The sequence below is a fragment of the Galeopterus variegatus genome, unplaced genomic scaffold (assembly GCF_000696425.1).
Source record: "Galeopterus variegatus unplaced genomic scaffold, G_variegatus-3.0.2 Scaffold1648, whole genome shotgun sequence".
Lineage (NCBI taxonomy): Eukaryota > Metazoa > Chordata > Mammalia > Dermoptera > Cynocephalidae > Galeopterus > Galeopterus variegatus.
Window position 1 is genome coordinate 236,021 of NW_007727759.1, and position 9,747 is coordinate 245,767.

The window sequence follows — 9,747 nt, forward strand, 5'->3', positions numbered from 1 at the left end:
AGGTTGCAATCCCGTTGCCGGTCCCCAGTCCGGTACGGGGGCAACACTGAGGGTTGCGATCCGTTGCCGGACACGGGAAAAGACAAAAAAAAAAAAAACAGGTAGACAATAGTGAGCCCCAACACTGCCTAATTCCAGCACCCAGCGCAACACCTGGTGAGTAGTAGCCTTCAATAAATCAGTAGTAAATGGACCGAGGTTAGTAAGAATTCTTTTATTGTGATAAACCCACTCCCACATTTGTGGCCTTTCTCCCAAACGCAGTCAGCTACTCCTTTCTCTGGCCAGAGAATCCCATAAGGAAATCGCTTCCACAGCTAGGGCTGCTCTGCTCATAGAGGAAGGGAAGACTGGGCTGTGGGTTTAGGAGCAGAAGAATAGGGAGGGGCTGAGGAGGCTGCAGTGTCCCCTGTGAGCCGAGGGGAGGCGCTGGCTCCTCGGGAACAGGCTGAGGACAAAAGGTGGCTACAGAGTAGTGGTCCCAGTTCCTTTCTGGAGTTGCTGGCTCTCAAGATGTCAGAGCAGGGGCTGAGGCTGGGATAGCAGTCCCCACCAGGCCGGTTTTCCAGGGACAAAGCCTCTTCCGCTATCTCTGCTGCCCTCTGAGGGATGCAGAAGCCATACGGAATGGAGCTGTAAATATGTCTAACCTCCAGCCCTCAGCCAGGAGTTCCCCAGCCCCAGGAGAGGAAGAGCCTTTAGAAATTAAGAGCTGCTTGGTCATTTAACAAGGTAGGAATTTGGGCTCTGAGATACATTCAGTCACAAGGGGAAAGAAGTGTTCCTGAAGCCCAGGGCTGCCAGTTTCCAGCTCAGAACTCTTCCCATCCCAACATACTGCTTCCTGATCTGAGGGCTTACCTGATCCAGGGGCTCCTCTGTCTGGGTGTCTACATCATCTGCTACTTCTTGGGCCCCTGCAGTCTCCCTCCTTGGGAGACTCCCATATACTCCCGTACCTCCTAATGACAGAGGCAACATTGGCTGGTGCCCAGGCTGAGAAGCCTTTGGCATTCTTTCCCTTGACCTTCTCTCCCAGCCACTTCCCCTCTCCTGAGCCTTGTTCCACATTCTCCACTATCGCAGTGGATGGCGGGAAGTTGAGAGATGGGCCTTTGGCCCCCAGCCTTATCCCTTCTAAATCCCACCCCTGAAGTCTCATTGCTTTGAGTTAAACATTGCTCTTTCTATGTGCTTCTTTTCATGCGCCAAGTCCCTATGAAGAAGCAAGGGACTGGATATGCAGATGGGGGAGTAGGAGACAGTTATAGTGAGGTCAGGGCCAGCTGCATGCCTGGGCATTCTACCCCCACGGACATCCCCAACAACAGGAGGAACCATCCTCTGTCACTGTGAAAGGGTGGTTAAGAAGGACCTGGGCCCCAGGGGCCCCTTACCTGATGGAAATGAGAGTGTGGGGAGCTTGCTTCTTGGATGGATGGTCTGCTGAGGTCTGGCATAGAAAGCAGATGGTTCAATTTGGCTGGGTTCCTTTGGAGAGGAGTGGGATGCCTGTACTCTGTGGCCTTGGGCCTGTAAAAGGGAAAGTGGGTTTGGACCCCGGTTGCTGGCTGTTCTTACCTTTCCTACTCTGCAGTCCATGCTTCAAAGTGCCCTGATGTTTCTGAGAGCTTGGGAGAGGAGATGCCATCCATCTTCACTACCTGCATCCTCCCTTCCTGCTACCTCTTCCCACCAGGCTGCCTTATCCAGGGACAGAATAGCTGGTGCCTGGCACTCGAAGATGACCCACAAAACCAGACTGTGCTCCCTGAACCACCTTTCCCCATACCCCATGCTCACTGGCTCATCTCTCAGAAGGGCTCAGGACTGGAATAGGATGAGGAACTGAAAAGTTCCCTTGGACCCTGCTATGCCATGTATGCCAGTTCTCTCTCCCAGCATCCAACCTAGCAAGAAGACATAAAGTCCTTCAACTCAGTCTGAAGATCAGAGTTCTTGTCTGGCCCCTGCTACTCAATAACTGTGTCACTCTTTTGAGCTTCAGTTTCCACCTCTGGAAAATGAGGATAATCTCTGTTTCACAAGATTTTTGAAAAGAGGCAGTGAGATAAGGTCAGAGCCTGAGCCAGAAGAGCTGTCAGCCCATCACTTTCCTTCCTTCCCACCCCCCTTGGCCCCCTGCATCACCTACCCCCTGCCTGTGCAGCCTAGACTTCGGGCCTGGAGGATGCCTGCAATGAAAAAAAGAAAGGCTTGTAGTGGGCAGAGGAGGACCTGGAGTCAAAACACACAGACCAGAGGGTGGCGTCTTCTGCTCCAACTAGTTACCCCTCCACCTCTCACATACATACCAGCAGCCCCTGGGCAGGGAGGGGCTAGGCACTAGCAGCTCCAGATAGGGGAGGGCCTTGAACTCATCCTCTCCAACAGCCACATAGTAATGGCCGTTCACCAGAGCCTCAGCTGCTGACAGGGGGAGACCCTCCAGGTTGCAGAGTCTGGGACAGAGAGGGGAGCAGGATAAGAGCCGGTGGACAAGAGCCTCTTCGTATTCAGCAGATTGTGAGGGGGTGGGTACAGCTACTACAAGTACCCTCTGACCTCTTGCCCTCTGGGCACCAGTCACCTAGGCTCTACCCTGGCTCTGAGGGGCATTTTCCTGTGGCATAGGAGGAGAGATCCCACTTGGAGAAACATGCTTTTGTTTTTGCCTTTTCATTTTCAGGAACAGCTGAAACCAGTGGGGAGACTCTCTTTGGGGACTTTTGGGCCTCCCCAGTCCCCATACTCACTTGCACACAGGCCCACTCTGCAACTTGGCCTTCTCAGTCAGGAGCTTCAACACAGTTTCCCAGTCCTGGCTGGCAGCCTGTGGCAACTTCATACCAAATGGGGGACTTAACAGGTCCCCATTCCTGAACACACTGAGAGAAAGCAGCCTGGTAAGGGGGGGTGGGTCCCCAGGACTCCCTACCCATGAGAGGAAGAAGGGTGGCACAGGGGCCAGATGATCTGAACCATTGCACTGGTCCATTTTCTTTTCTTTTCTTTTTTTTTAAAAAAAGATGACCGGTAAGGGGATCTTAACCCTTGACTTGGTGTTGTCAGCACCACGCTCAGCCAGTGAGCGAACCGGCCATCCCTATGTGGGATCCGAACCTGGGGCCTTGGTGTTATCAGCACCGCACTCAACCGAGTGAGCCACGGGCCGGCCCTGCACTGGTCCATTTTCAACCATCAAGCATGTTAGACTTTTTCTGTTCCCATTGGTAATCAGGGGCTCCTGGAACAAACACCCCCATTTACTTGGTCTCACTGAAACAATCTGTACCCTTGTTCCCCCAACACTGGCACTCACTGGATATAGCAGGGGGTACCTGCAGGCAGCCAATGTCCGAGGGCCCCATCACATGGGTGGCGAGTCACAGGAGGACCCTGAAACCCAAGTAAGTCCCCCAAATCAAAAAAAAGTTGAGGCCTTTGGTTAGGAGTGGGTCAGTCTAAGTGTGTAGGGTGAAGGGGCAGGAAACAGAATGGGGTAGGAGAAGGAGCAAGGAGGGATGAGACTAGTCACACCTTTTTTTTTTTTTTTTTTTATGATGACCGGTAAGGGGATCTTAACCCTTGACTTGGTGTTGTCAGCACCACACTCAGCCAGTGAGCGAACCAGCCATCCCTATGTGGGATCCGAACCCGGGGCCTTGGTGTTATCAGCACCGGACTCTACCGAGTGAGCCACGGGTCGGCCCTAGTCACACCTTTTAACAAAGGGTGCTTCTACGTCCCCTAAGTCACATTCTAAGCACCCCCTGTCCCAGTCTGTGTTTCACAGCTTCCTCTTTCCTCTGGGGACCATAGCGTGGAGATAAAGTGAAAGGCTAGGACAGAAGCAAGGGATAGTTATCTTGAAATCCTGCACCCCAGGAAGAACAGCAGCTGGCTCCAGAGTGGGTATGGAGAGAGACCCCCATAGAACTGGCAGATCCTTCTGCTTTCAGGGCCCCTGACTTCTCAGACCAAATTGGGGCAATCCCAGGAGTGGAAGACAGAGGGGCTGGGTGACAGCCTCCCTCAAGACTCACTTGTAGTCTGTCGCTCTTCCCACCTGGATCCTTTCCTCCAGGGAGTAAATAGCTGAAAGGAGAGATAGGTCACAGGTCATCTTGAGGAGCCTGAGGCCACAACAGCCTAGTAGTATGGAGCTGGGGCCCCACTCAAGATATCCTTCCCCATTGGAACAGTCTCAGTCATGTCAGACCAGAAACAGATACTGGCACTTGAACCTGCCTTAGGATTCCTCAAGTGCTGGGTCAGGCTGGAAATCCAGACTGGGGTCTCAGATATAAACCATAAAATTAAAGATTGAGAGAAACTACTGCATCAAGCATCCTACTATATCCCAGGAATTTTCTCATTCATGAAGTAGTGGTTTTATCCTCATTTTTGTATGAGTCTCAAAGAAGTTATGTGACTTTCCAAGGTCATACAGGAAGTAAGTGACTGAACCCAGATTCTAAGTCTATCTAGCTCCTGACCCCTTGCTCCTTACATCATAGTAAGCAACCTCAGCTGAGAGCTAAGAGTAGGACTCAGAAGCCAGATATGAATTGGAAGCTTAGATACTCAAATTCTTCTCTTACCTTGGAAGATAGCCCCAACTTGCAAAGGAGGATGATCCTAGCCTAATGGCAGAGTTTGGGTTGCCTAAATACAGCAGTGAGGAAGTAATGAATGGATTTAGAGCATTTGTTGACAATGGTGGTAGGGGATCTCATCAAGAAGAGCTTTTGGGAAAAGGGGCTCATCCTGTAAGAGAATGGTCTCCTCTCCACAGGCTGGTCCTGGCTGTGATGGACATTAGTATTAGTACCAAATGGAATTCGATTTGAACTGCAGCTCAACTACTTGTTGCTTGCGTACTCTTTGGCAGGTTTTCACTGTTTTTTTTGTTTTGTTTTTTAAAAGATGACTGGTAATGGGATCTCAACCCTTGGCTTGGTGTTGTCAGCACCACACTCAGCCAGCGAGTGAACCGGCCATCCCTATATAGGATCCGAACCCATGGCCTTGGTGTTATCAGCACCACACTCTCCCAAGTGAGCCACAGGTTTTCACTGTTTTGTCCTCCTAACTAATGGAGATAAAAACCACCCCTCCACCGGGTTAACTGAAAAAATGTATAAAGTGCCTGGTACATACGTAGTAAGTACTGAATACATGCTTACTGCTGCTGCTACTGCCTCCCTCCCTGAGCTCTCTGACCAGCCCCAGCCCACTCACTGGAGCTTGTGGAATCGTTCAAAGCCAGCAGCCACATACTGTCCTCCATTCTGCAGGTCTGCCAAGTCGGTGACAGGGTGGCCATGACAAGGCGTGTACAGGGCACGCACAGCCAGTGGGGCCTGCACAGCTGATGTCACCTCACAGAGGAAGGCCTCCATGGTGGGGAAGCGGCGTTGAGTCACCACCAGCTGGTGGCCTGGGGAGAACGGGTCCCCATTCCGGTAGACCACTATCCTCTTGGCCACTGGACTGCTACCCGCCATAGTGTGTCCTCAGTCAGACGCGGAGCTGTTGCCAGGCAACAGCTCTTAGTTGAGGCAAGGCTGGGAGCAGTGCCAACAGAGGTGGAGTCCTGCCCTCTCACTCAGGAGGGCAGAGAGGGAGAGCTTCTGGCAGGAGCATTTATCTGCATTCTGGGTCTCATCCAATCTGCCCTTGATGGGGCCTCACAAGAGTAGGAAGGTATGATCACTATAGGAAGGAAGACCCTAGGGTTCAGAGAGAAAAGTGGCAGAGATCACACGTAAACACTGATTTCCAATACTTTACAGAGCCTCCTTGCCACTCTGAAGCCCAATGGCTGAACTCAAAGGAGGATCAGCTTTGGAGGCTGTTCCTAAGGAGGATGGCTAAATGCCCCATTCCAGTAGGAAGTGAACAAGACCCCAAGTCTGTCCTGGACAGAGGCAGAAGATGAAAGCAGTCACACTCAGAATCCAAGAAAAACTTTTATTCTCCATCAGGCCTCCTCCCATTCTACTTCTCCATGGTAACTCCTTATCCTGAAATTTGGATCGAGCCACAGGCAGATCCGTCTCACTCCTCTCCCTATGTTCGTGCCAGCTCTCTGCCCCAGCTTCCCTTGGTCTCAATAGCTGCCAATGGCCAGGGGCAGGAGCAGGAGGTAGAGCTGGTAACAGGGAGGTAGAATGAGGTCCAGTTTTCCTCATCACCCTTTCATAGCATCCCTCTTGGAACTTGGTCCTCCCCTGGCTCCCCAGGGTCTAACCTGGTGGTCCTGTTTTCCATGGCCTGCCCCTCCACTGGTCCTCTCATGTATGGTCTGACCCTGTGGAAGACAGATTCTCAGGCAGCCTTGATCTCCATGGTATAGTCCTCTCATTTTTACATTCTTCATGACTAGGTTCATTGGAGGTTCCATCTCTGGAGCTTCTATCACTGCAGCTGTGGCCCTTGGGTGGTTTAGTCCTCCAGAGATCCAGGCCTCCATACTCTGGCCTTGCCATGGTCCCATCCCAGATGATGTGGTCTTCTGAAAGGCCCAACTCTTGTGGCCTGGTTCTTTGGCAGTTGGGCTCTTTGTGGTCTGGCCCTCTGAGAGACTTGTCCTCAATATTTGGGTCCTCACAGAGTGTGGGCAGCTGTGTCTTGGCCTTGCTAGAACAGTGGCCCCTAAGTTTGAGGTTTTTGGAGGTCTGGTCCTCCAGTTTTTTCTGCTGCAGGCAGGTCCTTCCAAAGGTCTGTCCACCATGGTCTGGCCGTTTGTTGAACTTGTCCCCTATAGCCTGGCTATCTGGTGGTGTAGGCAGCTGTGGTCCAGCCCTCCTGTAGCATGGTTCCCTGCACTTAGCCCCAGCAGTGTTTTTTTCCATAGTGGCCAGACTTTCTGGGGATTTATGGAGTGATTTGACCCTCTGGCAGGAGTCATCATGGTGTCGCTCTTCAGTAGTCCTGTCTCTGTAGGACTGGTCAGCCAGTGGTGGACTTGGTTGTGACCAGGTACTCTCACAGGCCTGTCTCCCATGGTCTGGGCACATGCTGGGCTCGTCTCTGGTCTGGCCTGCCTCTGGGGATCTCATTGTTTGTTTGAGAATTAGGTACTGTTGGGGGAGAGAACAGACACTGTACCACGCAGGCCTGCTTGGGCATGCATGGCAGGAGGCCTCTCCCTAACTCCCACCCTTGGCCCTAAGTGTTCAGTAATAACTCCCAGTTAGTGCCTACCTCCTTACGGCTATTGATGGCCTGTTGCAGCCACAGCAGTTCCATGGCCAAGTGGCTGCGGTGGTATTGGAGCTCCTGGAGCTCAGGCTGGCTGTAGGGCAGTCCTGGACCTGTGACTTCTGTGAAGGAGGGAAGAAAGGAGAGAGAAAACCTTAAGGAGCAGACACTGAGAATTAGTCTAGCCTTAGACCTTGGCAACCCCCCACTGCCTACCCATGTGTTGCCCCCAATCAAACAGAGGAAAAAGAAAAGGGATGCAGCTTATCGAGCACAAGAGCCTTTCACTTTTCAGATGAGGAGGCTGAGGCCCAGAGAGGGTTAGGGGCTTGCCCTGATTTAGGCAGAGGTACCTGGGTTCTCCATCTTTGACATGGCTCTGGTCTCCTCTTGGTTGGGTTTCCTGGTTTGCCTGCTTTGCTTAACCCAAAGCCAAGGGCTGTCCTCTCTGCAAAGATGAGTTCCTGGGTTTGCTGAGCTCTCTCCTGACTTCTTCAGCACCATCTCTTCCCAGATGGTCTCTCTCTCAGACTCTTTACATGGGATATGGCTCCATAGTTCCTGCTCTGGATTTGGTATACTCTCTCCTGCTTTCCAGGTCCGATGTGACTTTGCCTTCTAAGAAATCAGTCAGAGAGGTTATGAGAACCCCAGGGCTAAACCCTTCCAAGTATCTGGCTGCTATGATCTAGCAGACAAGTTGGTGAGGATTAAAGATTGGAGTGTGAGGAGGTGAGTGCTCCATCTTCCAGTGAGACAAAGCTTGTCAATAGGAAGGTGGGTTCTACCATTCCTTTGACTTTGAATCCCCTGCCCAGGTCCTTCCTCTCCTTCCCTCCCCCCGCGGTATGTACTACCTTTGGGAGAAATCGCGGCCTGGGAATCCAGCCCTCAGTCCACTGAAGCGTGCCCAGGTCGCCCTCGATCTCTCGTACAATCGCCTCATACTCAGCTCGCAGTCTCTGGAACTGGCGTCGGACCAAGAAGCCTCGGCCGCAGGCCTGGTGAGGAGAACGAGAAGGAAGACTGTAAGAGAGGGGGCATCTCGGGGGATTCCCCTGGAGAGTTCATCCCCGTGACTGCAGGAGGGAGGATGCTGGACCGGCTGCCCTCCTCACGTGAAGGCCCTCCCCACTATTTCCCTGATCCCCGACGCGCGTGTGTTGGGAGTGGGGGCGCGTAGGGAAGGAAGTCCGCGGGTCCCAGCATTCTTCAGCGCGGGGGGAGGCCGGTATCTCCAGAGGTTGGCGCGCGGGTAGGGGATTGTACATCATAGCCTCATCTTGCTGGAAGGTCACAGTCCGAGACCCCACGATTTCCCCGTAGAGAAAGTTATGTGCACCCTCCGGCCGCCCCGCACCTGCAGCGCCGACACCTTGCGAAGCAACTGCTCCCGCTCCATCCGGGCACCAACGGCCCCGCCGGCCTGCCGCGCACCTGCGCAGTGCGTCGTTAGTGGGCCCCGCCCCTGAGCATGCGCAGGCAATGCGGCTCCTCCACCCCGCGCTGTCTCTACGGCGACTTCCTCTCATCCAGTTGGACGCGTCCTGGAGACTGGAGCACCCGCCCCCAACCCCTGCTCCCGGAGCCACACGGGGCTTTCCAGTCCCGGGTGAGCCGGACCTCCCAAACGAAAAGTGTGCCGCGCGGGGGTGTCTCCGTAGAGGTCGGGGGCCGTTGGCGCCCCCGCGGAGGAAAGACGCAAGAAGGGAGGACACGGAACAGCTTTCTTTCTTTCTGGTTTAATTCCATGCAGTGCCCCCCTCTCCCTTAGCACCTGGGGGGCCGCGGAACACCCTCCCGAGTCTGTAAAAAGTCCCAGTTTGAAGGGGATGAGAGGGGCAGTCTGGGCCCCGCTCCGCCGACACCTACACAGCTGACTGCTCCTCAGGCTCGGCGTTCTCGGCCAGGTGCAACTTCTGTCTGTGCCAGTCAAGGCGTGTGACGCTTTGGACCCCAGGCCTTCCTCCCACCGCGGTCTTCCCTTCCTGCCCAGGCTTCGTTTCCCTAGCTGTGTCCTTTCTGGGGCCGTTCGTGGTCTGAGGTCGCAGTCCCCGCCTGTGCCCTTCTTGCTAGGTCACCTACTCCTCTCTTTTCACTCAGATCCTGCAGGTCAAACGAGCTGGTGGGCCCGTGAGGCAGACTGGGGGTGTGTGTGCGCGCACACTATTTCTGACTGAGGACTAGATAGTAGTCTAAATTAGTAAAAATAATTGTTCAGTGCTGAAAGCGAGAAGGACATCAGACAAGCTTTGCCATGGATTGGCATCAGATAAAGTACTTGCAAAGATTTTGATCAGTAGGTAAAACATATTCCCTGCGACCTTCTTTCTCCTACTATTTGGGAAAATCTTTCTACATTCCTTTCTCTGGGTGGGGGCAGTGCGTAGCTAATTCTTTTTTTTGTCCTTTTTGAGACCGCACCACGCTCAGCCAGTGAGCATTGTGAGCGCACCGGTCATCCCTATATAGGATCCGAACCCGCGGGGGGGGGGGGGGGGGGCCTCCGGCGCCCCCCCCCCCCCCCCCCCCCCCCGG

The 9,747-nt window shown here is 53.6% G+C and overlaps 4 protein-coding genes across 7 annotated transcripts in view; 1 reads left to right on the top strand and 3 right to left on the bottom strand.

The window, feature by feature from the left end:
- The window catches only part of TMEM234 (transmembrane protein 234), a 5,741-nt gene extending 5,548 nt beyond the window's left edge, over positions 1 to 193 (top strand). Inside the window, exon 6 of the mRNA XM_008578244.1 lies at positions 102 to 193. The gene's annotated coding sequence lies outside the window, so the exon portion shown is untranslated. The remainder of the gene's footprint in view (positions 1 to 101) is intronic.
- Positions 194 to 195: 2 nt separating this feature from the next.
- Positions 196 to 5,510, bottom strand: DCDC2B (doublecortin domain containing 2B). Its single transcript, XM_008578226.1, is given in 10 exon segments — positions 196 to 551; positions 553 to 602; positions 862 to 962; positions 1,398 to 1,533; positions 2,156 to 2,195; positions 2,316 to 2,462; positions 2,757 to 2,888; positions 3,323 to 3,399; positions 4,047 to 4,098; positions 5,245 to 5,510. Coding segments are annotated over 10 exon segments (1,044 nt in total). The 3' UTR covers positions 196 to 508.
- Positions 5,511 to 5,956: 446 nt separating this feature from the next.
- On the bottom strand, positions 5,957 to 8,611 carry IQCC (IQ motif containing C). The gene is made up of 5 exons (XM_008578227.1): positions 8,570 to 8,611; positions 8,067 to 8,210; positions 7,563 to 7,827; positions 7,213 to 7,331; positions 5,957 to 7,088 (listed from the first exon to the last, which is right to left on the bottom strand). Exons 1-5 carry the CDS (start codon positions 8,609 to 8,611, stop codon positions 6,300 to 6,302), a joined length of 1,359 nt encoding a protein of 452 aa, XP_008576449.1. The 3' UTR covers positions 5,957 to 6,299.
- Positions 8,612 to 8,935: 324 nt separating this feature from the next.
- The window catches only part of CCDC28B (coiled-coil domain containing 28B), a 5,014-nt gene continuing 4,202 nt past the window's right edge, over positions 8,936 to 9,747 (bottom strand). For 2 of the 4 annotated variants that reach the window (XM_008578233.1, XM_008578232.1), the window contains exon 6: positions 8,936 to 9,132. In XM_008578233.1, the coding sequence (XP_008576455.1) occupies positions 9,078 to 9,132 (55 nt within the window). In that variant the 3' untranslated portion in view covers positions 8,936 to 9,077. The other 2 variants (XM_008578228.1, XM_008578229.1) reach the window with 1 other exon arrangement.

What these genes read in the sequence shown, in the direction of transcription:
- IQCC (XM_008578227.1), bottom strand. Translation starts at nt 8,611, where the DNA reads ATGGAGCGGGAGCAGTTGCTTCGCAAGGTGTCGGCGCTGCAG. An exon ending in GTCAAAGATGGAGAACCCAG is followed by an intron (nt 7,332 to 7,562) that starts GTACCTCTGCCT and finishes CCTCCTTCACAG; the next exon opens with AAGTCACAGGTCCAGGACTG. An exon ending in CCATCAATAGCCGTAAGGAG is followed by an intron (nt 7,089 to 7,212) that starts GTAGGCACTAAC and finishes CTCCCCCAACAG; the next exon opens with TACCTAATTCTCAAACAAAC.